General features: G+C 46.0%; 1 protein-coding gene across 3 annotated transcripts; it reads left to right on the top strand.

The window, feature by feature from the left end:
- Window positions 1-27,073, top strand: LOC133114399 (dual specificity mitogen-activated protein kinase kinase 3-like). 3 transcript variants are annotated; one of them, XM_061223735.1, is made up of 12 exons: window positions 1-499; window positions 9,763-9,829; window positions 10,309-10,357; window positions 14,415-14,528; window positions 15,592-15,711; window positions 17,256-17,372; window positions 18,965-19,016; window positions 19,860-19,987; window positions 22,280-22,357; window positions 23,265-23,404; window positions 23,787-23,832; window positions 25,516-27,073. In XM_061223735.1, exons 1-12 carry the CDS (start codon window positions 478-480, stop codon window positions 25,600-25,602), a joined length of 1,020 nt encoding a protein of 339 aa, XP_061079719.1. In that variant the 5' UTR covers window positions 1-477; the 3' UTR covers window positions 25,603-27,073. The 3 variants fall into 3 exon arrangements, with proteins under 3 accessions (XP_061079719.1, XP_061079721.1, XP_061079720.1); XM_061223736.1 differs by lacking the exon at window positions 1-499 and adding an exon at window positions 4,938-5,076; XM_061223737.1 differs by lacking the exons at window positions 23,265-23,404; window positions 23,787-23,832; window positions 25,516-27,073 and adding an exon at window positions 22,701-23,258.
- The last annotated feature ends 809 nt before the right edge of the window (window positions 27,074-27,882 follow it).

The raw sequence follows: 27,882 nt of genomic DNA, 5'->3' as shown, positions 1-27,882 counted from the left end.
CATCCAGTCGCTGAGTGAGGGATACGAACGAAGTCGCAGGGCGAACTTCGTTTTGCACTGAGGTTGTTAGCTGCTTCAGTTGAGCCACTGTTTTTTTTTTTCTTCTTTGTTGATTTAATATGATTTGTAAACTTTCTTAAAGAGTCTACTGTAGATGCAGAACACAGAGGGAACAAGCTTGCAAGCTGACTTATTTCTGACACCACCAGATCTGGTATTTTCTTGTTCCTGAGGAAATGTGGATCTTTGCAGTTTTAACGTTACATTTTGGCAGAAGTTGAATGCCTTGACGAAACAATACTGGCACAGTTTCTGCGAGTTTGTTGAGGATTTAGCTACACGTGCACAAGTGAAACGTTATTTTAGAACGTTATTTTAAAGGGAAACGAGCTTGATTGTGCATTTCGTGTGCAACACAGCGAGGTTCTGCAAAGTGAATTCCAAAACGTCTTGCACAACTCTGCGTGCTGTTTCAACATGTCTCTGCCAAGAGGCACCGGTAAGTGATGCTTGTTTTAGCCGAAAAAAAAACGGCCTTGACTTAAGTTAGTTGCCTGCTGACTCTCAACATTAACTCCAAGTGGCAAATTGATCGCTTGTGCTTTTTAAAATGTGCTTGTGCTTGCTAGCTTCCTAGCTGTCAGTTTTTGCTTATGGCTAACTCTAGATAGCCAGATGCGGCCAGCAATATCGCTATTTTCCAGCAGCTTTTCTAGTTACCAAAGGTGTGATGATTAGCTGCTTATAGTTAATGCAACTTATGTTATGTTGTTAACAGAGTCCGTTTCTCGAGTTTTCATCTCTGAATCCCACGAATAAGTACAATCTTAGCTAACTTAGCTCTGTAAATGGTATCACTAGCTAGCTAAGACAGAGAGCATAAGTTCGGAAGCTAAGTAACTTCGCTAACCTGTTAAAGGTTCATAATTGAATGGCGATGTCAAGTAAATCCAAACGCAGATTGTCACATTTTATTACTTAACATTTGAAAGTGAAATAAAAGTGCTTAGATATCTTGTGAGTCTTTATAATGATACTTTGCCAAACGTAGATTGTTTGCTTGATTAACGTTAATTGCAGGCTAGCTTGTTTTGTGCCAAAGAAGGGCAGTGACCGAATCCGGAACTGCGTGCGGTCGCTATGCACTTGAAAATCGGTGAATGAATGGGTCGAACCAATCCTTTTCTACGATTTTCTCCTCGCAGCTAATTTCATGCACATTTAGAGTCGATAGCGGACGTGTTAACTTGGCTAGTTATGGTGATCTTTTTTGGGTTGATTTGAAAGATGATCTAGTTTAATTAAAATGTAGCTAGCTACAACACTGCTTTAGATTGCAGTCAATAGTGGACTTATTTTCATTGATTCGCATTCATGAATCAAAGAATGCAAAGAAAACGCTTGATAGCCTTCTTGGTCCTGATGGGCATGACGAGTTTCCCCGTCAGTAAATAACTTTCTGACACATGGACGAAATAGTCCAGAAAATGTATGTCATTTTAATTACTGCTGAAGCTGCTCAGGATAGAGATGCTCTTGAATCGGCAGCATGTATCGGGTTGTGTGAATGTGTACCTTTGTATGTCAGAGGAAGTAACTTCTAAATGGAGGGAGGGAAATGCATACGTGCGGGTCGAGGATGGGCATTTTGTTTGCCCTCGGTAACCTCCTGCCGCAAACATGATGTTTTTTTTAGCTTTTGGCTCCAGATCTTAAAAAAGATTAGAGGAAAAAGCTGCGTATAATAAACAACATGAACGTGTTCAAACATACGGGAAAATGACATACTTTTATTTCATATCGCCCATGTTTTTTTGGTAATCTAATTTTTTCTGACAACCACAGGTGCCCCCAACAATTCCTGAAAATAAAATCAAACAAAGTAAAATTGGCAATATCATCTTACTTTAATTTAGTTGATTTCAGTCTAAAGCAACTATAACTATATTGTAATTACATCACTTCCTGTTTCACTGTAAAAATGTTTAATATTATAAAATGAAGTAACAAGCATGCAACAGTCAGCATGGGAAAAGCCAAATAATTATCAATTCAGAATACATAGATGTTCACCATCACAAGTCGGGTAATGGGAATTAAAAAAATGCGTAAACGGTTAAACATACGATTTGGCACTGTAAGGGCAAACTTGTCAAGAAGGGGACGCAAGTTTATATTCTCCCGAAAAAGTCCAATAAAAAAATGTCACCTCCATACCAACAAACTCTTTGGAAGGGTGGCAGGAAGACAGGCCATACTGAGCACAATAAACAAAACCAAGCATCTGGAGTTTGCCAAACTTGGAATTGGAATTAATACTGTGCTATGGTCAGATGAGAGCCCCATGAACCCCGTCTGAACTGAAGAGAGGGGGGTATCCTAAGGATATCAATGATTCTGAAAAATTCTGCATAAAGGAATAGTCAAAAATCCCTCCAAATGTGTTTTCTAACCTTATCACACATTATAGGAAAAGACTTGTGGCTGTCATCTTTGCAAGGCGTGTTTGCACAAATTATTAAACTAAGGGTGGCAATAATTATGGAACCTCTTTTTTATATTTATATCATATATTTAATTTTATGTATTTTAATGTAAGACTTTGTTTGATTCAATTGAATCATTAATGAAGTGCGCAACTTAACAGATGTTGGAAAATAAAGGTTTTGTCAATATTCAATATTTAACAGCAGTTTTTGTGCATATTTATAATTCTGGAGCGCACTGTATTTCTCCAAACGCTGAGGAGGGAGGGAGGGTGAGAGAGATTCAGGTATATGGCGTGAGTGCCCGAGGCAGGTCTGTAATCTCCTGTCCTTTTCCCCGCGTGACAGATGGCACGGAGAGGGAAGCGAGCCACAGAGGGACTTCTTGGTCGTAAAAGTTCATTAATGTGTACGGCTGTCAGAGCAGATCGGGCAGTAAAAGCCAAAATGGAATTCAGAGGAAAGAGAGGTCTGACCTTCTCAAGATATCTAGGGTTAGAAAAGAACAAGGGGACGCCAAAGCCTTTTTTTTTTTTTTTTTGCCTGCAGGGAAGGCAGCTGGCTTGTTTCCCTGGGGTCAGTTTTTGTGCTCGCGCCAAACTTTAGCGGAGATGGGGACCAAAATGGCCGCCATTTGACGAAGTCAAGACGATGTTTATGCCCTTAAACATTTTAGAATTGCATGAGAAAGACACAGTGCTTGTATACTAGCTCAGTGCAGACACTTTGTTTATCTCCGCGAATATAGTTTGAATGTACGCTGCGCGCGCTGCGTTTGGCGTAAATGCACGGACGTTCAGGTGGCAGTACGTGGTCTGCAGAGCCCCGTGCGGAGCGGGCAGAGGATGTCACGCCGCGGGCAGAGCCTGCCATGTCGGCGATACCGAGACTGAAATGGAGAATGCCTTCTCCTTTCTCCCGAGCCCACACCTGTGTCAGCGCTCTGAGCGCAGGCACCGCTCAACCCCGATCCGCACTGTTTGTGCTAAACAAACACGGGCAGGTAGACGTCCTTCCTGTTACTTTTTCTTTTTTTTTCTTTCTCTTCTTCTTTGTCTGTGATTGGATAGTCGTGTGTGTGGTCATGGTAACTAAAGCAGAGAGTGCTGTAAAAGCGGTCGCAGGGATAGTGTCTGAGCGGTTGTTTTGTATGTGGGTGGGAGGTTGAGAGAGCCCAAATGCCCCAAGGGCAGTGCTGTACCAGAGGATTCCTCTGCTTTATAATGATGATAAATAAATAAGTTTATTTAGTTGACACTTGTATCCAAAGCAACTTAGTTGATTAAGCAGGGGACAATACCCCTGGAGCAATGTGGTGTTAAGGGCCTTGCTCAAGGGCCCAACAGCTGTGTGGATCTTTTCGCAGCGACACCGGGGCTTGAACGACCAACCTTCCGGGTCCCATGCACCTTAGCCTCTATGCTACAGGCTGCTTTTGGCCCTCTAATCTAACCCTAACCCTAACCCTGTTGAAACGGGGGTCTCTGCACTGCTGATACGGGGGTCTCTGCACTGCTGATACGGGGGTCTCTGAGCTGTAGTTCCTGTAGTTGAGGGACGGCCTGTAGCGTAGTTGTTAAGGTAAAAGACTGGGACCCACAAGGTCGGTGGTTCTAATCCCGGTGTAGCTGCAATAAGATCTGCACAGCTTGAGCAAGGCCCTTAACCCTGCATTGCTCCAGGGGAGGATTGTCTCCTGCTTAGTCTAATCAACTGTACGTCACTCTGGATGAGAGTGTCTGCCAAATACCATGAATGTAAAATAACGTAGTTCCCTGTTGTAAGGGGGGCCACCCACAACACTGTCCTGCAGTTTTATTTTCCGCATCCCTTATTGTCAGCTGCATAGTTTTTGTAGCTTGCTTTTTTAAAATCCTGTAAACATAAGAGCACGGATTACGCCTTCTCTGGTGTGCAAGGCCAGGATCCTGTGCCACTGTGAACAGCGGAAGAGGCTCTGTTCTCTTCTCGGTAACACTGCAGCCTGGCGCGGGGGAGAGGAGAGGGGGTGGTGTGCCAGGACCCACCCTCAGTGCTTCCGCTTCCTGCCCTGCGGTCACCTAAACCCCCCCCCACCCCCCACCCCCCCACCCCACGCCCTGAGCGCGCTCAGTGTGACCCGTCGAGCCGGAGGTAACCCTTTCAGCTCCAAGAGTGCCGAACGCGCACTGGCGCATAACCACCGTGAAATCCCCAGAGAGCCGCAGGGCGCTCTAGCCCTTATAACTCTTCAGACAACGCTCGTTTCGAGCCCCTATTAAAACCCCGCTGGAAATTCTCAACTTTTCCTTCATTTTCGAAACCGAAAGCCCCTCTCGGGGTTTGGACGGAGGCGCTGGGCGCTGGGCTCGGGGCTGACAGGGTTATTAAGCGACTGGCGGCGAGGAGGTCGGGAGCGTACGGAAGCTTGCGGGCAGAAAGGGGGGGGGGGGCGGGCGAGTGCCGGCGTGGGCAGGGATTCGTCGGAAATTCCCAGCTCAGCACGGGACAACGGATTTGTGTTCCGCAGCGAAGTCCGCCTAACCGCCAGACACTTCCTCTCGGAGGCCGCGCGCCTGTTGCATCACCGACCCGATGGCGAAGAGAGGAGGTATGTGCGCCGTGCCCTCGCTGAACCCGTTCGGCCCGACGCGCTAGTTCCCCAGACTGCTCTCCCGCTCCGGGTTAGGGAGCCGGCGTAACGGGAGCGTTGGGAGAAACGCCGAGAGCTGCCGGCGAAGCGTTTGATCTCGCCGGCGGCCCCCGCCGCGGGGGTTGTCGCGGGTTGTCAGGCGGAGGAAAGTCGTGTTTGGAAACGGAGATCGTTTAGCGTTCTGCTGAATGCGTGGTGTTTAACGTGCATCGGTGGCGAGACGGATGCATGTTAAACGCCGTGCATTCTGCAGAATGCCTCGTATTGAGCTGCATGTTAGCAGTCGTGCAGAGGAGCTTGCATGTTAGCCTCTCACAGAGGAGCTTGCATGTTAACAGTCGTGCAGAGCTGCTTGCATGTTAACAGTTGTGCAGAGGAGCTTGCATGTTAACAGTCATGCAGAGGAGCTTGCATGTTAACAGTCATGCAGAGGAGCTTGCATGTTAACAGTCATGCAGAGCTGCTTGCATGTTAACAGTCATGCAGAGGAGCTTGCATGTTAACAGTCATGCAGAGGAGCTTGCATGTTAACAGTCATGCAGAGGAGCTTGCATGTTAACAGTCATGCAGAGCTGCTTGCATGTTAACAGTCATGCAGAGCTGCTTGCATGTTAACAGTCATGCAGAGGAGCTTGCATGTTAACAGCCTCATATCATAGCAATTCCCAATCAACTGTAAGTCGCTTTGGATAAAAGTGTCAGCCAAATGACATGTAACGTGATAGAGGAGCTTGCATTGCAGTGCCAGCCTGACCACGGTGAGTCGTACGCTTCCTTGCTGAAGTCGTCTGGTTTCAGAAAGGTGCATTCCTATCCTTGCTCAGGGTTTCTAACACCTCTTATTGAACACATCGTTGAGAGCCCTGCTGCTGTGAAGGACAGGGACAGCATGGTCGCTCCGTGCCCACGCTCTCGTTCGGCCGTCTCTCAATCACTGCTTTCATAATCCGCTTTCTCCCCTCCTTTCATTTGCCTGTGTCAACTTCCAGCTCTCTCCCTCCCTCTCTTTCTCTCTCTTCCCCCTCTCTCCCTTCTCTCTCTCTCTTCCCCCTCTCTCCCCTCTCTCCCCTCTCTCTCCTCTCTCCCCTCTCCCCTCCCCTCTCCTCTCTCTCCCCTCTCTCTCCTCTCTCTCCCCCTCTCCCCTCCCTTCTCCTCTCTCTCCTCTCTCTCCCCCTCTCCCCTCCCCCCTCTCTCTCTCTCCCCCTCTCCCCTCCCCCTCTCTCTCTCTCTTTCCGTCTCTCTCTCCTCTCTCTCTCTCCTCTCTCTCCCCCTCTCCCCTCTCCCCTCCCCTCTCTCTCTCTCTCTCTCTCCTCTCTCCCCTCTCCCCTCCCCTCTCCTCTCTCTCCCCTCTCTCTCCTCTCTCTCCCCCTCTCCCCTCCCTTCTCCTCTCTCTCCTCTCTCTCCCCCTCTCCCCTCCCCCCTCTCTCTCTCTCCCCCTCTCCCCTCCCCCTCTCTCTCTCTCTTTCCGTCTCTCTCCTCTCTCTCTCCCCCTCTCCCCTCTCCCCTCCCCCCTCTCCTCTCTCTCTCTCTCTCCTCTCTCTCTCCCCCCCCACCCCCCCACCCCGCGAGCATTGACGTGTCGCAGCACGGAAAGGCGTATGTTTGAACTGGTCTGACACTCTTTGGCATCGCTGAGTAATTCCATGCATTTTTCAGTGAAGTGCCACGCATTTCCCTACCGTGTTGAACGCGGGCATTCTCATCTCGCCAAAGGTTTCTAAAGCCGTTGGGTTTGCATGTTCTGGAGCTCCGCATTCCAGGTCACCCCTTTCTGGAATTGTACATGTGAACACTGATAAAAGGTCACGTTGTTCTCGCTGTGCAACTAAGTGTGACGTGCGCATTAATTAAAGCTGCACATTTGGGCCCTGTTCCACCACAGAATTAGCTGGATAATCTGGGTTTTACTCGGTGCAGTTATCCAGCTAACTCGGTAATCCTGCTTTGTGAAACGGGCCCCTGGGCATGCTAAAGCTGGTACTCCTTCACTGTGGTGCTGAACAGCCTCTCCCTGGGATTGTGGCCATGCGATGCCATGACGTGTGATGTCACAATGGGGTAAGACCACAGCGTGATGTCACAATGGGGTAAGACCACAGTCTGCAAAATGGAGGCTCTGGACTGGGGGGGGGGGGACAAAATGGGGACACGTGTCTGTGCGATGCATTTGAAAATGGTGTTTGCATTCTCTGTTGTATTCTTTAATGGAGAGGAGAGAAAGGTGTGCGTAGTGTTGGACCCTAGATCTTGTACTAGCCTGCATGAATGCTTTCATGCGCACAGGAAAAAGACCAGGTCCTTCCAATGTGTTGCACACAACTTTGCTGTAATCAGTGTTTTACTGAACAGAAAATTGTAATGCTAGTTGACGTAGGCTCACAGTGTTACAATCAGCGGGGGGAAGTGGCCGCTTTTATGAAAACGGAAGGAATTAGACTTTACCCACACGCGCAAAAACCAAAGCTGTTCTGGGAGTAATCTCGTATTTATTTGTCATGAAAGTTGTTGTCACTGTTCGGAACATGGTGAGCTAGCTTGGTGTTCGGAACAGGGAGAGTCTGCGTTTCCCTCTATGACCCTGACTGCAGTATCACAACCTGAATTTTATTTTTGTTGGCTGCAGTCCTGTGTGTACTGTTTCACTTCCCCTAGACGTGTGCGCTTCAAATACAGGATTCTGATGGGTGTGCGTGTGTGGTTGCTTTGAGCCTCTGGTAGGCTGCCAGGGCGGAGACATGGAGCTCTGTGTGGCAGAGCTGTGCTATTCAGGCCCCTGCCAGCCAATGAAAAACGTCCTCACAAAGTTATTGGAATGTTTTGTGAATGTTATAACATTCACACTGCAGGGCAGCAGTGTGAGAACGTTTTGTGCATGCTGTGTCAACTGGCCATCCAGGAAACGGGAAGGTTCGCTCTTTTACCTTTCATTTTGGGGTAAACATGTAGATAGAGCTAGACATATGCAGTAATATAAGAACCATTTATCTATGACCTTCAGTAACGGAGATGGAGAGACATGTCGAAGTCATGGTGTCAAGTGAATTTGCCCAAACTTTGTTCACCCATGTCTCCAAGATTAACAGTGTAATTTTGGTTCCAGGGGTCTCTTATAAGGCTATATCAGCTCACCAAATCAAATTAATATCTGTGAGGATGCGGTCCCAAAGTGTGTTGAATTGACATGGAACTGCTCAAATCAATGGTCCTCCTCTGACCCCGCTCTGTGAGTTGCGCGGCAGGCTTTGGTGTGAGAAGACGTAGCTGGAGGCACCTTGCGTTTTGGAGGAGACGCGTGGGTCATGTCTGCCCTCCCCTGAAAAGGCACTGAAGTTTTTGCGGAAGGACGTTGCCTGCAGTCACAGTCCTGGCTTAATTGGAGTAATTGGAGTAATTGGAGTAATTGGAGTAATTGGAGTAATTGGAGTAATTGGAGTAATTAGAGTAATTAGAGTAATTGGAGTAATTAGAGTAATTAGAGTAATTAGAGTAATTGGAGTAATTGGAGTAATTGGAGTAATTGGTGTAATTAGAGTAATTGAGCTGCTGATTTGCAGTGCTAAGGCTGTCTTCACAGCTGACTCCCATGTAGAAGGAGGGTGTCACAGCCCTCGATCCCTACCTGTCACTGAGGGGGGGGGGGTTGCTCTTAGGTAAGGGTCCTATGCAGTGAGCAGGGGTTTGGTCGTCCCGTCGGAAGCGGAGTCTGTCATCAGGGCTTTGTTTGTAGACGTAGAATCTGTGGGGATCACGCTCGGCAGAAACGTCTGGCAACAGACGCTATTGTTTGGCAGGTGCCATTGCCTGCTCCTCTCCCCACCCCTGCCTACCTCCCTATGATGTCTTAAGTAGATTAGTTCCATGTAAGCTGTTCTTCATAGTTATCGCAGTTGTGTGTAATTGTTTTATTATCACTGGCGTCCCATTTGCCAGTACGGTTTCATTGCTGCTTTTGTTTGTGTGTGTTACTCTGCAAGGTCCAAGTTCTTATCTGCGTGGCACTGAAACCCTCTAGGGTTCTAATAAGAGCATTCCCCTCCAAACTATAATTAAATGTAAAAATGTAATGCAATTTCTTACATTTTATAATAAGCCTATCTTTACTGTAGACCTGTGTTGGATAGTTTGAGCCCACAGGCCTGTCTTTACTGTAGACCTGTGTGGGATAGTTTGGGCCCACAGGCCTGTCTTTACTGTAGACCTGTGTGGGATAGTTTGGGCCCACAGGCCTGTCTTTACCGTAGACCTGTGTGGGATAGTTTGAGCCCACAGGCCTGTCTTTACTGTAGACCTGTGTGGGATAGTTTGGGCCCACAGGCCTGTCTTTACTGTAGACCTGTGTGGGACACAAGCCTGTGTTTATATTTAAATCTGCAATCTGTGCGGTGGATGATGTCTCCTCACACTGAACCAGGTCCGCAGAATATTTTCTCATCCATGTGAACCACAACCACTGCGGGATGCTTGAGTTTGTGTCTGACATGGCTTTTAGCTTGTCAGCCAATCCAGAAGCCCTGCTCGTTTCACTGAAGGGGGTCCGTACAGGCAAATGTCATTTGCTGACCTTCTGCGGATTTCTAGGCAAATAGGTCTTTGCTTTCCTGTCAAAAACTGACCAGAGTGTCTGACCCGTGTTTTTCTGCACAGGAAAGAAGAAAAAGCCAGGACTCACGATCCCAGAGGCGGTTTTCCAACCCACTCAGCCTGACCCAGTGTGAGTATATCTGTTTCAGTTACAGGCTTCACCACGGCTCAAGCAGCTTATGAAGCTGTGCTCTTTGAGTGGAACCATCAGTTTCTTTCTGCTTTCTGGTATGACATCTACATGAATGGCCGATTCATTTTGTTGCTTACGAAAATATAGTAACAATCCTGAGCTAATGTAAGCAGTGTGTCTGAGCTGTGCTTCTGTTTTTTGTGCCATTATCTCTGCAAGCTGGTTCCATTCCTGTTGTCCTTCTTGGCAGTTTCTACCCTATCAGGGGAATTTTGGACTTTCCGAACTCACATCGTGACACCTTATCTCCTCTTTCCAAGATATGACCATAGTCCCATTTCCTCTTTTGAGAGACTCACTTCAGAAGGCCCACTGTCTGTGTCATTGGATCGCATCATTTCCAGTCCATTCTTGCACCTCTTTGATACAAGCAACACGCATTTCTAATGGTCAACGGTAACCACGTCTGTTTACAGGCCCCCTCGTAATTTGGACTCCAGGACCTTCATCACCATTGGAGACAAGGTGGGTAGATGTTGTCTTCCTGAAACGGGGTTGCATTTTGAGCGTTTGCTGATTCTGTGAGGTGTCAGGCACCACGGCTGACCTAAAATAAAAAAACTTTAATACCACACGTACATAAGTATTCACTCCGTTTACTTTGTTGAGCCACCTTTGGCAGTGATTACATCTTTGAGGTGTTTCTACAACTTGATTGGAGTCCGCCTGTGGTAAATCAAATCGATTGGACATGATTTGGAAAGGCACACACCTGTCTATATAAGATACCACAGCTGAGAGTGCATGTCAGAGCAAAAACCAAGCTGTGAAGTCGAAGGAATTGTCCGTAGACCTCTTGAGACAGGATTGTGTCGATAGCACAACGGAGGATACCAGACACTAGATGAATGGAGTACAGAGAGATCCTTGATGAAAACCTGCTCCAGAGCGCTCAGGACTGAGGCGAAGGTTGACCTTCCAACAGGACAACGACCCGAAGCACACAGCCAAGATAATGCAGGAGTGGCTTCGGCACAAGTCTGTGAATGTCCTTGAGTGGCCCAGCCAGAGCCCGGACTTCAACCCAATCGAACATCTCTGGAAAGACCTGAAAATAGCTGTGTAGCAACGCTCCCCATCTGCCAGAGCTTGAGAGGATCTGCAGAGAAGAATGGGTGAAATACCCCAAACACAGGTGTGCCTAGCTTGTGCCATCATACCCCAGAAGACTTGAGGCTGTAATCGCTGCCAAAGTTGGCTCAACAAAGTACCAAGTAAACGGAGTGAACACTTGCGTACGTGTGGTATTTCAGTTTTTATTTCAAATTATGAATGAGGAAAAATTTCTTTAAAAAAAAAAACCTTTTTCACTTTGCCATTATTGGGTATTGTGCGTAGATTTCTGAGAAAAATAAAATAATTGAATCAATTTTGGAATAAGGCTGTAACATAGGCACTGCACACCTGCGGATTCCGTCCATCCCTATGGGGGAGTGAGCACTCGAACGGAGATCTTTCTGAGATTAGGAAGTGACTCTCAGTTGAACCTTCCAGCGTTGTGCCGATTTTCTCTTGCGGTTGTAGTCACAGCTCGTTTATGTGTCAGTCAGGATGGGATTCTCTGCAGTGCAGAACCGAACGCTCTCTCGGGCAAACCTCACTGGGTCTTTCCCGGTAATATCGCCGCGTTGTTGCTCGGAAAGTTAACGTGCTTTTCTCCGTGACGGTGACTTAGCGGACCGTATTCCACAAAGTGCGTCAGTACGTGTTCTACAGAGTGCACTGTGTCAGGGAACACTGCATTTAGGGGATGGCCTGTTTGCGTAGTGGTTGGTCAGACTGCTAATGGAAAAGAACTGGGACTTGGATGCTTCTGCCTTGTGTGTTTATTGTATTTATTTATGGCTGTCTCTGGGAGAGTTTATTTTATATATGCACTCACAGAGCGCTTTATTAGGAACATTTTTCCTTTATTACACCTACTTAATCATGCGATTATCTAATCAGTCAATTGTGTGGCAGCAGTGCAATGCATACAATCATGTAGATACGGGTCAGGAGCTTCAGTTAATGTTCACATCAACCATCAGAATGGGGAAAAAATGTGACCATGGAATGATTGTTGGTGGCAGACAGGGTGGTTTGAGCAGCTCAGAAACTGCTGATCTCCTGGCATTTTCACGCACACTAGTTTCTAGAGTTTGCAAGGAATGGTGCAAATGGTGTTAATCAGAGATGTCAGAGGAGAATGGCCAGACTGGTCAAAGCTGACAGGAAGGTGACAGTAATGCAAATAACCACACATTACAACCGTGGTATGCAGAAGAGCATCTCTAAACACACAACGCATCATAACTCTTAAGTGGGTGGGCTACAGCAGTAGAAGTCTAAAAAATAGGAAGTCTAATAAATACCTAATAAAGTGTTCGGTGAGTGTATATCATTTCGTTCAGATGTTTTCCCCATTCTCTCACAATTTGGTGGGCAATTTTACCCTGTTTATTCTCAGTCCCCCATGTACTGCTGAGGATTCACCGCCAAAAACCCTGCCCCCATGGGAGCCTCTTCTCCTCAACTCTCAGTGGGTAGCTGCATTGAATTAAAGTCCAAAGCCTTCACTGCTGTGCCACTCACCCTATTTATACTGCCAACACTATGCTGAGTGTTTTACTGGATGGCTGATGCTCAGATGGGAGTGTCAGTGGTTTGCACTCAACGTCAGGAGTGGAGTCTTCTTGCTAGGAAATTTATTACCGCTAAACGGACACACAGACACTTTGAAGTAAAGCAAGAGGATGGTTTATCTGGTAAGCCTGTCGGGTAGTGGTTAAGGTACATAAGCGGGACCCGCGAGGTCGGTGGTTCGATCCCCGGTGTAGCCACAATAAGATCCGCTCAGCCGTTGGTCAGTCCGTGAGCAAGGCCCTTAACCCTGCATTGCTCCAGGGGAGGATTGTCTCCTGCTTGGTCTAATCAACTGTACGTTGCTCTGGATAAGAGCGTCTGCCAAATGCCAGTAATGTAAGGCAGAATTCAAAGAAATGGCTTGAAGATGATGGAATCGGGCAGCTGTGAGGGCCTGCAGGTGCAGGAGGTGCAGGAGTATGGGGCCGGAGCGCCGGGGCCGTGTGTGTTTCCTGACGGGGAGCTGGAATCCGCCTCTGAACCAGGCTTGGGAATTCTGATCCGGTCGGAACTTGGCAGCGGGGCTTTGAGAGGACGCCAGCTCCCAGACAAACGGAAAAGACGGGCTGGTCCTCGAAGAGGTTTACATTTCAGTGTGTTTTCAGAGTTTTTAGGGTTGTGTTGACCGGCCCCTTTTTAACAGTGCGCGTTTCTCTTGAGCTCTGTGTGCCCCACCGTCTCTTATTTCGGGCTAGTCCCTGTGCTGTCCGGGTCAGGAGTCTCATATGATTGCTCGGTCCTGGTTGTAGAGCACCAATTTCATCTTCCTTTTTTTTGGTGGCTTGTAGCGCTCTGGGCATTTTTCTTTCTGCATTTCTCTGGAATGAAATTTTTCTGTTGTTGCCCCAAGGTCCATTGCGTGTTAAGCCAGGTTTTCAGACCGAAAAGCTGGCTGTTTCACCTTCTCTGATAAGGGATGCAGTTATTGATTTGAAGGTGGTGTCCAATAACTGGGCCTGCGTCTGTAATGCGCATCTCCCAAGATATCCAAAAATATCTATACTTCCCAAGCCAGAGTCAAAACGTGGGAGGGGTGGAGGAGGTCAGAGCTGGAGTAATACGAGTCTCCCTCAGTGTGTTGGCAACACTGTTGTCATGCGAGTCTGAACTCACGGTTAGTACACGTGCCAAGCATTTCATGTGCGTTCACTCTGCACCACGTAGCGAGTGATTACACACGCTTTAAGTTGTAATGAGCTGTGCACAGTGACGCATAGTATTCCCATGGTGCACTGGGCCCTGGTCTTGTCATGCCCGAATGTGACGTTTAAACAGGAAATCGCTTGTGAGAGAACACTGTGTTCCCCTGCCATTCTCTTCGGGGGCCAGATGCGCCTCCCCTCTTTTACACAGTGTACTCTTAAGATAAATAAAGCACTGGGCTCTTCCCAGAATTCCTTAGCCGAGTGGCACTCACAATGTAGGTTATTAAGCTTTTGCGTTTTGGATTAAGAACTAGAAATCATTTAGGCCAGTGATCAGAGTCGCTTTTTCTCTGAACAGGTCTAAAAAGATTTGTGAAAATAAACTCCAAAAGAAAATATTAAAAACAAAAGTGAAAGATGAATCTCTCTCTTCAAGGTGTATGACTTCTTTGTTCGGTACATTTTCAGTGGAGCAGAATAAATGCTAAATACAAAACTGCTTTTCATTCATGATGAAAATGGATACTGGCCATCATTTCTCGCTGAACAAAGGTAGGCACAAATGTAGGCACATCTCAAACGTAGGATGGGGGTACCCCACATTACCTGGGTGGGGGTCCCTGGATTTAATATTATGCACTTTTAGAGCTCCGTTGGTTGTAATTTTGTGACTGCAGTTACCCCCATGTGCAATACATCTGAAGGTAAGAACGTAACGTAAGGTGTGGAATAACCCAGGCCATTCTCCACAGAATTTCGAGGTGCAGGCGGATGACCTGGTATCCCTGTCGGAGTTGGGCCGAGGAGCCTACGGAGTCGTGGAGCGGGTACGGCACGCACAGAGCGGAACCATCATGGCCGTCAAGGTAAGAGATCCACGCCCCACGGGGACCTCATTCATATACCGCACCTATCGCTGTGGGTCAGAAGGAATGCAGACGATTAGGCGCGCATGTGAACTAGCTGAGCCGTGTTTGGGCTTCCTGGAAATGAGGGAACGTGATCAAATAAACAGAAGAAGAAATGAAGTACTACATTCAACTCGGTTTCATTATTCATTTACATTTACTGTTTTATTTCAAATTCAGTGTGCCGGACTACGGAGCCAAAAGAGCTGCAATTGAACCAACTGTCCAAATACATACGGACTGCTCTGTATCTTTAATGTCTGGGTGTGCTGCTGGCAAACTGTCCATAATCGCTTCCTTGAAGAAATCCATGAGAAAATGTGTTAACATTTTAAAGCACAGCACATTATATTCACACAGTGGTAGTTAAAAAATGCAATTAACAATTAATTGTGCATTTAACAATTTTTTTTTGCCAGGCTGGAACAGTGAATTTAACCTAATGATTTCCAGACCGATTGAACCTTGGATGAGAGTACAGAATGCTTTACTCTAAATAATGCATGCACAAACAAATCTAAAATAAATAATGTGTCGGCATCAAAAGCCCTACATTTGTCCCCATGTGCACTGGGGTGTTAGAAATGACTAGCCTATCTGACAAGATAGCCATTGTAGAATTAGTCTAGGACCCATACAAAAAAAATACTTTTTTTCCTAAAGGATATCACAAATGTACTTAATCAGTCACGACTGAATAAATGCCTGAATATTTGTGTGCAATGGATAAACGGATCAATCAATGTCATTTTGAACCGTGTAGTACAGGGCTGCCCAACCCTGTTCCCGGAGATCCCCCTGCCCTGTAGGTTTTCATTTCAACCAAGTTTGGCACACCTGATTCTACTGATTATCAGCTCTGAGATATCTAGCTGTTGAATAAGGTGTGCATTGTTAGGGTTGGAGTGAAACATCTATACATCTGAAGGTTATTTTTGGAAGACTTCAGGAAGCATGGCTTTCAGTTTAACAGACACTGCTGTTTGAAGCCCAGAAGGATGATGTGATGTTGTGCTTACAGAGGATTAGAGCAACAGTCAACACTAAGGAGCAGAAGGGTCTGCTGATGGATTTGGACATCTCCATGCGGACAGTGGACTGCCCCTACACTGTCACCTTCTACGGGGCCCTGTTCCGGGAGGTAAGACCTATGCCCCGGCCTGACTGTGCCAGCCAGAAACTGTTGGACTCCACCTCTGAGCTCAGTTCTGCTCAAGGTTTCTTCCTGTTAGTCAGGGAGTTTTTCCTTGCCATTTTACATTTACATTTTTGTCATTTGGCAGACGCTTTTAATCCAAAGTGCATAGGTTCTACCACAAGTCAAAGCATCACATCCAGAACTAGGAAAATACACCTGGAATGCTGTTCTAAACATATAGTCGTCATCATAAGTGCAAAAGTTTTGATTTCACAGTTAACTCGCCTCATCTGGTTACCTGGTTCTCAACAGGGTGCTGATTTTAAGATGAAAACAAAAACCAGTAGCTCTCTTGGACCAGGGTTGGAGACCACTGATGTAAATTATGAAATTGTGTTAAATGTGTGTAATAATAAGAGCTACAGTGACTTCAGAAAGTATTCAGTCCCCTTCACTTTTTGCACACTATTGGGTTGTAGATTTTAAATGGATAGCATTGCCATCAATCTACACATTACCCCATAATGACAAAGTGAAAACATGTTTTGATAAATGTTTGATAATTATTACAAATCAAAAACTGAAATCTCTCATTTAAGGAAGTCAATTCAGACCCTTTGCTGTGACACAGCTGTGACAAATTGTGGTCAGGTGTTTCCTGTTTGTCAAATTTTTCTGGACGTGTTTTATAGAACTTGATTTGAGTCCACCTGTGGCAAATTGAATTGATTTGACATAGTTTAGAAAAGCACTCACCTGTATATATAAGGTCCCCCAATTCACACTGCATGTCAGGACAAAAACCAAGCCATGGCACTCTCTGTAGACCTTAAATTGATGAAACTGGCGAGGCATAGATCAGAACAAGGATATAGAACCAGTTCTAAAACTTTTAAGTGTTTTCAGGAGCACAGTGGTCTCAATAGTTGTGAAATGAAAGAAGTTTAGAACCACCAGGACTCTTCCTAGATTTGGCTGTCCGGTCAAACGGAGTAAACAGCCAAGAAGGGCCTTGGTCAGGGAGGTGACCAACAACCCAACCTTCACTCTAACAGACTCCAATCTGGCCTTTATGGCCGGACAGAAGCCACTATTGAGTAAAAGGCAGGTGACAGCCTGCTTGGAGTTTGCCAAATAGCATTTTAAGGCAATTAAGGGTCTGAATACTTCTATAAATTAGAGATATTTCATTTAAACTTTTTACATTTTACTTTTCACTTATTATTAGTTATTGAGTGTAGATTGATGGACAAAAATGGCAATTTTGTCCATTTTAAATTAAATGTACAACACAATAAAGTGTGCAATAAGTGAAGGGCTCAGAATACTCTCTGAAGCCTCTGTATATGAGATGGGTATATACAGTATGCTCCACTGAATAAATGTCTTATTATGCATGTTTGAAAAATGCAGTGTTGCTTATAAAAAATGCCGAACAAAGATGCAACGAAGGTCAACTTGAGTGAATACCGTGTGCTGTTTCAGTGAGCATTTGCGGTTATCGGCTTGTCCGTGACCACTTGCGTGTGCACCCGTGTTGTTGTCAGGGCGACGTGTGGATCTGCATGGAACTGATGGACACCTCTCTCGACAAGTTCTACAAAAAAGTAGTGGAGAAAGAGAAGCGGATTCCGGAGGACATCTTGGGGAAAATGGCCGTCTCGGTGCGTATCTGGCTGGGTCTCATCCAGACTTTACTAATGTAAATGTGAATGGTAAATGTCTGCATTTATATATCGCTTTTATCCAATTAGCGCTGTACAATTGATGCTTCTCATTCACCCATTCACACAGATGCTCATACAACAGCATTTGGCTGCCATGCAAGGCACCAACCAGCTCATCAGGAGCAACTGGGGGTTAGGTGTCTTGTTCAGGGACACTTCGACACACGCAGGGCGGGATCGAACCGGCAACCCTCCGACTGTTAGTAGTCGCTAAGTTCTCAACCACAGATACTCTCCCTGCAGTCTGATTGATACCAGCAGGTTTTGGACCGGCATTACATTTTTGCTGAAACGTTGAGTTGGGTTGAATTGCTGCTTCCAGTTGCCTTTCACGTTAATATTTTGTCATGAATATCAGTTGTCCAACCTGACAATTTCTAAATGACGGTTAAGACTTGGCTACAAAAATGTGTAGTGCATTCTTATACACTCAGTGACCACTTTATTAGGTATTATTAGGACTTATGATTATAATTTTTTTAATTAGACTTTAGAATTTGTCATCTGCTGCTTGTAGACTATCCACTTAGAGTTATGATGCGTTGTCTGTTCAGAGATGCTCTTCTGCATACCACTGTTGTAATGTGTGGTTATTTGTGTTACTGTCACCTTCCTGTCAACAAGGCGTTTCTGCTCACTGGATGCATTTTTTTTTTCTCGCACCTTTCTCTGCAAATTCTAGTGACTGTTGTGCATGAAAATCCCAGGAGATCTGAGATACTACCCCCCCCGACAAAAATAATTCCACAGGCAAAGTCACTGAGATCACATTTATTCTCCATTCTGACATTTGGCCTGAAAAACAGCTGAACCTCTTGACCACACCTGCATGCTCTAATGCATTTTGTTTCTGCCAATTGATTGGCTATTTAGATAATTGCAAAAACAAGCTGGTGCACAGGTCTACCTAATAAAGGGATGACTGAGTGTACATGCATTGCTGGAATTTAGCAGGTGCTATATCCAGAGCGACTTGCTCACCGTTAGAATGGGGGAAACTGTATCACTGTGACTTGGACCGTGGACTGATTGTTGTTGGCAGATTATCTCAGAAACTCCTGGGGTTTTCACACACACTAGTCTCTAGAGTTTGCAAAGAATGGTGCAAAAAACAGTTCTACAGACAGAAATGCCTTGTTAATGAGAGACGTCAGAGCAGAATGGCCAGACTCGTCAAAGCTGTTAGGAAGGTGACAGTAACACAAACAACATTACAGTGGTATGCAGAAGAGCACCTCTGAACACACAGCGCATCATAACTCTAAGTGGATAGGCTACAGCAGTAGAAGTCTAAAAAATAAGTAAATGCCTAATAAAATGTATGTATAAATGAGTATACTCACTGAAGCATCCAAATACTGTGCCTTGCTCCAGGGTATATCAGCTGTGTCCGACCTTTAGGTTATGAGCCCTGTACCCAAACACCGCAGTGCGTAACACCACACATGTTGCATTCTGTTACGAGTGCTTTTGTCTGACTGTTTTTGTCTCACCTCTCACCTCTCACCTCTCACCTCCTCTCTTTCCAGATTGTCAAAGCTCTGGAACATTTACACAGTAAGCTGTCAGTGATCCACAGAGGTGAGTGGTGCCCTCTGGTGCTTCTGTACGGTATTGCTCGAGCCTTAGTTTTATTACTGGCGTTACTGTTTAATATGGACAAGTTTTTAGGTTATTTTATGTACAGTACTGTGCTGTGCAGAAGTCTTAGGCACCCTAGACTTTATTATATATGTTTATTTTTTTGTGTGTGTGGTTGGCATTTATACCGGCAACCCTCCGACTGCCAGACGACTGCTCTTACTGCCTGAGCCATGTCGCCCCCATGTGTTAGTATAATGTGTATAATAGTATGATGTGTTAGTATAAAAGAACACATTTGAGATTTCCAAATATTCATTTTCCAAAAGATTTAATTTTACAGAGACATTTTTGTATTTAATTTTAAAGTAATGTATTTCTGTAAGCAATTGACTACTTTTTACATAGAATCTTGATCAAGGCTTGATCAGAAGCAAGGAGCCAAGCAAAGTCTGCAGAAGAACTGTGGCAAGTTTGCTTGGAACAACCTCCCTGCTGATTGTCTTATAGAACTGCAGGACAGCAGAGAAGTGATACAGTTTTAACGCCGAAGGGTGGTCACAAACAATATTGATTTGATTCAGTTTTTAACTGTTCTGCCAAATGACTAAAATGTAAGTAAAATGTATAGTATGTTGATTTAGGACCTTTCATTGAATTATTTCTGAAAGAATCTTATCTGTACAGAATGTTATTCAGGTGCCTAAGGCTTTCGCACAGGACTGTACATTGTGGTCGTAGATGCTAAAACATGAAAAGGTGGGTGAACAGTTTTTAGGACTGTGAGATAACACATTCTGTTATGTGTGTGTTTGTCTGCTTTGTGAATGCTCGCTCTGTCAGATGTGAAGCCCTCCAACGTTCTCATTAACAAAGAGGGCCGCGTGAAGATGTGTGACTTTGGGATCAGTGGCTACCTGGTGGACTCTGTGGCGAAGACGCTGGACGCTGGCTGCAAGCCTTACATGGCAGTGAGTGAAATTTCCCACAAGAATTTTGCCATCAGGCTGTAGTCTCATTGCCTTACAAAGTTTGTGTCTTCAGTGAATGCAGTTATCTCAGCGATATACTAAGGAGTGTAGCAGTGTTGGAGTATGTGATTGGGTCAGCTCTCTGAGCGATAAACTAAGGAGTATAGCCTGTGATGGAGTGAGTGAATACAGTTCTCTGAGCTATAAGAGATGAGAGCTGTGAGAGAATAAGTCAGTTATCCGAGAGATAAGTTAAGGAATATAGGATCGTTGGAGTGCATGAATGGGTCAGTTATCTGAGCGATAAGCTGAGGAGTGTAGCAGCATTAGTGTGCATGAATGGGTCAGTTATCAGCGATAAGCTAAGGAGTGTAGCAGTGTTAGTGTGAGTGAATGGGTCAGTTATCTGAGCGATAAGCTAAGGAGTGTAGCAGCGTTAGTGTGAGTGAGTGGGTCAGTTATCTGAGCAATAAGCTAAGGAGTGTAGCAGCGTTAGTGTGCATGAATGGGTCAGTTATCAGCGATAAGCTAAGGAGTGTAGCAGCGTTAGTGTGCATGAATGGGTCAGTTATCAGCGATAAGCTAAGGAGTGTAGCAGCGTTAGTGTGCATGAATGAGTCAGTTATCTGAGCAATAAGCTAAGGAGTGTAGCAGCGTTAGTGTGAGTGAGTGGGTCAGTTATCTGAGCGATAAGCTAAGGAGTGTAGCAGCGTGAGTGTGAGTGAATGGGTCAGTTATCTGAGCGATAAGCTAAGGAGTGTAGCAGCGTTAGTGTGCATGAATGGGTCAGTTATCAGCGATAAGCTAAGGAGTGTAGCAGCGTTAGTGTGCATGAATGGGTCAGTTATCAGCGATAAGCTAAGGAGTGTAGCAGCGTTAGTGTGCATGAATGGGTCAGTTATCAGCGATAAGCTAAGGAGTGTAGCAGCGTTAGTGTGCATGAATGGGTCAGTTATCAGCGATAAGCTAAGGAGTGTAGCAGTGTTAGTGTGCATGAATGGGTCAGTTATCACCGATAAGCTAAGGAGTGTAGCAGCGTTAGTCTGCATGAATGGGTCAGTTATCAGCGATAAGCTAAGGAGTGTAGCAGTGTTAGTGTGCATGAATGGGTCAGTTATCAGCGATAAGCTAAGGAGTGTAGCAGCATTAGTGTGCATGAATGGGTCAGTTATCAGCGATAAGCTAAGGAGTGTAGCAGCGTTAGTGTGCATGAATGAGTCAGTTATCTGAGCAATAAGCTAAGGAGTGTAGCAGCGTTAGTGTGAGTGAGTGGGTCAGTTATCTGAGCGATAAGCTAAGGAGTGTAGCAGCGTTAGTGTGAGTGAATGGGTCAGTTATCTGAGCGATAAGCTAAGGAGTGTAGCAGCGTTAGTGTGCATGAATGGGTCAGTTATCAGCGATAAGCTAAGGAGTGTAGCAGCGTTAGTGTGCATGAATGGGTCAGTTATCAGCGATAAGCTAAGGAGTATAGCAGCGTTAGTGTGCATGAATGGGTCAGTTATCAGCGATAAGCTAAGGAGTGTAGCAGTGTTAGTGTGCATGAATGAGTCAGTTATCTGAGCAATAAGCTAAGGAGTGTAGCAGCGTCAGTGTGAGTGAGTGGGTCAGTTATCTGAGCGATAAGCTGAGGAGTGTAGCAGCGTCAGTGTGAGTGAGTGGGTCAGTTATCTGAGCGATAAGCTAAGGAGTGTAGCAGCGTCAGTGTGAGTGAGTGGGTCAGTTATCTGAGCGATAAGCTGAGGAGTGTAGCAGCGTTAGTGTGAGTGAGTGGGTCAGTTATCAGCGATAAGCTGAGGAGTGTAGCAGCGTTAGTGTGCATGAATGGGTCAGTTATCTGAGCAATAAGCTAAGGAGTGTAGCAGCGTCAGTGTGAGTGAGTGGGTCAGTTATCTGAGCGATAAGCTGAGGAGTGTAGCAGCGTTAGTGTGAGTGAGTGGGTCAGTTATCAGCGATAAGCTAAGGAGTGTAGCAGTGTGAGTGAATGGGTCAGTTATCTGAGCGATAAGCTAAGGAGTGTAGCAGCGTTAGTGTGAGTGAATGGGTCAGTTATCTGAGCGATAAGCTGAGGAGTGTAGCAGCGTTAGTGTGAGTGAGTGGGTCAGTTATCAGCGATAAGCTAAGGAGTGTAGCAGTGTGAGTGAATGGGTCAGTTATCTGAGCGATAAGCTAAGGAGTGTAGCAGCGTTAGTGTGAGTGAATGGGTCAGTTATCTGAGCGATAAGCTAAGGAGTGTAGCAGCGTTAGTGTGCATGAATGGGTCAGTTATCTGAGGGGGCTCTTCTGTGTCTGCAGCCAGAGCGGATCAATCCAGAGCTGAATCAGAGGGGTTACAACGTCAAGTCAGATGTGTGGAGCCTGGGAATCACACTGGTCAGTCCTGCTCGCCTCCAAACACACGCCCACGCGCGCGCACACACATACACACGCACACACACACATACACATGCACACACACACACATACACACGCACACACACACACATACACACGCACACACACACACACGCTAGCACACACGCGCACATGCACGCACGCACACACACACCCACACCCACAAACGCACACACGTGATGTTTTAATCTATTGAATAACGCCACAACAGGGCTGTAGAAACATTTCGTTCCCTGTGTGAAAGGAGAACACTTCATTTTCAGCCACTTATTTTAGGCTATGCGACATACCCCTTAGAGCACTTGTCCATGTTCAAACACAGAATAAGAACATGGACAACCAAATGGCCACCTTTGCTGGCGCTTTCAAGCATTTAATCAACGCCTTGTAACCTGTCCTGCCCTACTGTGGGGTGACATTAACTCAGGAGGTAAGAGCGGTCGTCTGGCAGTCGGAAGGTTGCCGGTTCAATGTGTCGAAGTGTCCCTGAGCAAGACGCCTAACCCCCATTTGCTCCCGACAAGCCGATTGGTAACTTGCATGGCGGCCTATCACGGTTGGCGAGTGAGCGTGTGTGAATGGGTGAATTAGAGAGGCATCAGTTGTATAGCATTGTATTGTATTTTATCCAAAGCGCTACATAAATGCAGTCGTTCCATTACATTAATAGCATTTGGCTTATCCAGAGTCTGACTAAGCATGGGGACAATCCTCCCCTGGAGCAATGCAGGGTTAAGGGCCTTGCTCAAGGGCCCGACGGCTGTGCTGATCTTATTGTGGCTGCACCGTGGGATCGAACCACTGACCTTGTGGTTCCCAGTCGTGTGCCGTAACCGCTACGCTACAGTTAAGGTACTGGGTGCGTTTGGTGACCTGTGCCCCTCAGATTGAGCTGGCCCTCCTGCACTTCCCGTACGAGTCCTGGGGCACGCCCTTTCAGCAGCTCAAACAGGTGGTGGAGGAGCCGTCCCCCCAGCTCCCCGCGGACCAGTTCTCCCCGGAGCTGGTGGAGTTCAGCACACACTGGTGAGCTCCGTCGCCCCACCCCAATCTAGAGGCCATTTTGACCTGTTATTAACATCAGTTAGTCCCTTGCTGCAGTTTGTACTTTAAAGGTCCTATATTGTGGAAAATGACATTTCCCTTGGCTTGCGGGTTTTAAAGGAGTTGAAGGTGTTATAAAAGCACTGTGAAAGTATCAAAACGTCCAAATAAATCCACACAATCCTTTTGAAGAAAATGTGCATTTAAATGAGCCTTTAAATTTTAATGCATTTAAATGGGGATGTGAAGCAGCTGTAACTGACTCTAATGTGCAGGCCTAATTCAGCATTATGTCCTGTATCGAGAATGACTCTGAGACACAGTTCTCCTCATCCTGATCTGGTCGTTCCGTTTCTTTTCGTAGCCTGAAGAAGAAGGCTGATGAGAGGCTGAGCTATCTGGAGCTCATGGTGAGTTTGGGCGGAGGGCCGTAGTGTTCAGCGGCGGAAGCGAGCTATGACGGGCCGCCGTTGAGGACTTTTCTTACAGCCCCCCCTCGCACGCTCAGACACGCACTGTACCATCAGGCCTAGATACAGTCCCCTCCAAAAGTACTGGAACAGCGGGGTCAATTCCTTTGTTTTTGCTACACACTGAAGACAACTGAGTTTGAAGAAGAATGCAACAGTTTGGTGATGTCAAGGGGTTGCGGTTCTTGCAAGCAAGGGATATGCTACCAAAGGTTTTATGGACTGATGAGACCAAGATTAACCTCTACCAAAGTGATGGAAAGGCGAAAGCATGGAGAAAGTTATCCACTCACAATCCAAAACATATAAGCTCATCTGTGAAGCACGGTGGAGGAAGTGTCATGGCTTGGGCTTGCATGGCTACTTCTGGAGAGGGCTCACTAATCTTTAGTGATGATGTAACTCATGATGGTAGCAGCAACATTTTGTCTGCCAACTTAGAGAAATGTGTCCAAACTAATTGGGAGGAAATTCATCATGCAGTAAGACAATGACCCAAAACACAGTGCCAACACATCAAAGGACTTCATTAGGGAGAAAACGTGGAAGGTTTTAAACTGACCAAGTCAATCACACCTTAACCCAATTGAGCATGCATTTCACCTCCTGAAGATGAGATTGAAGGGAAGAACCCCCCCGAAACAAACAACTTAAAGAGGTTGCAGTAAACGCCTCGAAAAGCATCGCACGAGACACTAACAATCACCAGTTTGGTCATGTCAGTGGGCCACAGGCTTTATGCAGTTATTGCAACCAAGGCAGATGCTACCAAATATTAAGTTTTATTTACTTTCATTTACTTAAATACTCTCTGTCCCAATAGTTTTGCTCACCTAAAAATCAGGTGGTCTGATACCAAAGGTGCTATGTTCTAAGTAGTTTAACACATCTAGGTGTAAATACCAGGAAATAAAAGCTGACATTTTGAACTCTTGTGGTTTTGGCCTTGCTGTTCCAATACTTTGAGGGGACTGTTTAAATTCAGTTCAATTAAGTTTTATTTGTGTAGCGCAGACAACTGTCACAAAGACGCTTTACAGAGTAGCAGAAAGGCAAACGCCACACTAGAACCTCCAAAGTGGTAAGTGAGGTAAACTTTTTAAAAAAAAATTTTAAACACTGTCAAGTTAGATATCAGAACCATGAACAGCGCTCAGCCCTGTATGAAAACTAAATGACGCTAGTACCGAAACAAATACCACACATTATTTTTCTTGAGTATTTTAAACAATACGTTTTATGTAGAATTGGCATATAGGCTGACATAATCGGTGTTTATTGTAGAGAGAGTTTAATAACCATGCACGAGATAAGTTTGCTTATTGAACGATATACAAAGCAGATTGCATTTAACCTCTTAATGTTTTTCCATACGGTTAGACACATGGGTAACATTTTACTTTAACCCCTCCCCATAAGGCTGACATAGCACTGTCATACACATGATATAACATGTCATTCTTCTCCTGAAGGTCAGGATTGCAGTCACCAAGCTTGTTTGCTTCACGGAGAGCACTTGGAGTCTGGTGGTGGCTAAAATGCTAAAACGTTGAATCAGAGGCGTCTAAATCAAAGCGCTTTGCCGTTAGATTGAAGAATCTATCTTTGCTCTGGTTTCTACAGGAGCAGCCCTTTTTCAAGATCCACGAATCCAAGGAAACGGACGTAGCTTCTTTTGTGGGAGAGATTCTCGCCGACGCTCAGAAGTGACTTCCCTCTACCTCCCTCCAGTCTCCATTAGAGCGGCGATGTTCCTGTTCCTCACGAGATTCCCGAGACGGAACGGGGAGGTTCCACCCACGACAGACAACATTCGGAAACAATATTTTTTTTCTCTTTTTTTTTCGTTTTTTTTTTGTAAGCGTGAATACAATTCGGTACACAGGGGGGCAAATGAGAACTCTGACCTGTATGAAAATCACTAATGTGTGATTCAGCTTCTTCTTCTCATGAAAATGACAGAAAAATAAAAGTTGTCCTTAGGATTCCCAAAAGCAATAACGGCGTTAAAGCATACTGCGAACACACGTTAGGGTTCTTTGCCTTTATTATTTATTTATTTTTTTACCCTTAATGCATTGTGCCTGGCCTCCGCTTCCATTCGCAAACTCTTCTGCTGTAAGCCTCTGTGAGCCGGCTTGAGTAAATATACCAGGCAAAGATGGCGATTATTTTTATCATACAAGTACCAGGGGCTGACTTTCAAGTTGAAAATATCTCAGGAGTCCGGAAGAAAGCACTGTATTGCGTCGTCGTGTTACAGTACGTGGGCCAGTCTCGAGGGAATTTAAATGTGAAATTCTGCTGCTTAAAGTAGAAACTTTTTTTTTAACGGCACTGATTGAACCGCGAGCGCGCGACGTGGTCGATATCTATCGAGCGGGAGGGAGGCGCGCTCCTCCCGGCCCGTTCAGTGACGCGGTCGCTGACTCGGCACTTTCTTCTGGAGGTCTCGTGCGTGTGCGCGGTTGTCCGCAGTTTTGGCTCGCTGCAGCCTCTCCGCTATGCACAAGCCCGTCTGCCTTAAAGCCCTGGCTACCAGCAAGGCTCGCCGGGGCACGCGGCTTCCTTTCCGCTCACCGCTGTCTCTGCGTTTACTGAGATTCGGTTGTGCGACATTTCCTCGAACGTGGGGGCGCGAGCGCGCTCAGTAGGGGGGGGGCGTGCGCTGCTTTTCTGTCGTTGTGAGTACCAGGGGTGCGTCTCATTAAAGGCTGTCTTTCACTGGCGCGTAGCTAGGGGCTACCATACCTCTCCCAGTGCAAGTTCTGTGGCTGGGCTTATTCACCAAAGCTGTTCCTCTTTGAACATTCCGCCCCCACCCCACACACACACACACACACACACACACACACACACACACACACACACACACACACACACACACACACACACACACAGTGACGAGTGTGTAGCTTCTCTCTCTCTCCGCTCTCTCTGCCCTCTCTCCTCCTTCCGTGCCGATGACCTGCTCCTGTGAGGAGGCCCATGAGACCAGGGACATTTGGGATTCGGGTTGGGGATCTGTCATTGGGGATGAATGTTTAGGTTGTGGGAGGGGGGCCGAAATAGAATATACCTTATGTGTGGCTGTTGTGAAGATGCCTTTTTAATTAGGTTCAGTACTTCTATGTAAAAAAGGAAGTTGCCAAATAAATGGTTTTGATGGATTTGTCCAGAATATGTTGTACAGGTCTCTGTCTTTATGTCAGTCTTTTTCTAATGGTGTTGTCACCTTTCCTGTGCAATTTTCTGTGATGGCAGTTCCTGACCTCCACACCACCCCCATTGAATGTCCAGGCTAGGTAGACACAGTGGAATTCCTGGATTAGGTCTAGGTTCAGTTTGGGACTGGACTCTCCCAGTCTGACTAAGCAGGAGACACTCCTCCCCTGGAACAATGCAGGGGCCTTGTTTAAGGGCCCAACGGCTGTGTGGATTGTGGCTACACCGGGGATCGAACCACCAACCTTGCGGGGCCCAGTCATGTACCTTAACCGCTACGCTACAGATTCCCTCATCTACACCTACTTCTATCGCTTTGTATTTCTCCTCCCTCAATGGGTGGAACTAGGGGCAAGAAAATGGCCAAAGGGAAGCCAAGTAAACACAAAACATATTTTGTAAATTGTAATAATTGATTTAATGAAAAAAGTAATTAAACACCCAGATCACCGTCCCCCTGGGGAACAGAGCTTCCCACCGTGCTGGATCGGTGAAACGGATCAAGGGGTTTAGTCTTGGCCCTCTCCTTCGAGAGCAAAATTGAGTTGCTAAATGCTGCACACCATTGGGAGGAAATGTATTGCTCAACACAGAAACCAAAGTAACGTTTTCTGATTGAAAGTGCCCCAGGTCTGTTAAGTGAAGCATTAGGCCCCCCCTCCCCCTGTCTGTAGTTGTGTCCGTGCTCTGTTACAGAGCACATTTCACCTAAAATAAAGCGGATGTTTCTGCTCCCTGTTAAATGGAGCGGTGAAGGCTGAAGTC

Source organism: Conger conger, chromosome 16 (assembly GCF_963514075.1).
Source record: "Conger conger chromosome 16, fConCon1.1, whole genome shotgun sequence".
Taxonomy (NCBI): Eukaryota; Metazoa; Chordata; class Actinopteri; order Anguilliformes; family Congridae; genus Conger; species Conger conger.
The sequence above is the reverse complement of the archived record's forward strand: the minus strand, read 5'-3'. Positions and strand labels throughout refer to the sequence as shown.

What these genes read in the sequence shown, in the direction of transcription:
- LOC133114399 (XM_061223735.1), top strand. Translation starts at nt 478, where the DNA reads ATGTCTCTGCCAAGAGGCACCG. An exon ending in TCATCACCATTGGAGACAAG is followed by an intron (nt 10,358 to 14,414) that starts GTGGGTAGATGT and finishes CATTCTCCACAG; the next exon opens with AATTTCGAGGTGCAGGCGGA. An exon ending in TGAGCTATCTGGAGCTCATG is followed by an intron (nt 23,833 to 25,515) that starts GTGAGTTTGGGC and finishes TGGTTTCTACAG; the next exon opens with GAGCAGCCCTTTTTCAAGAT.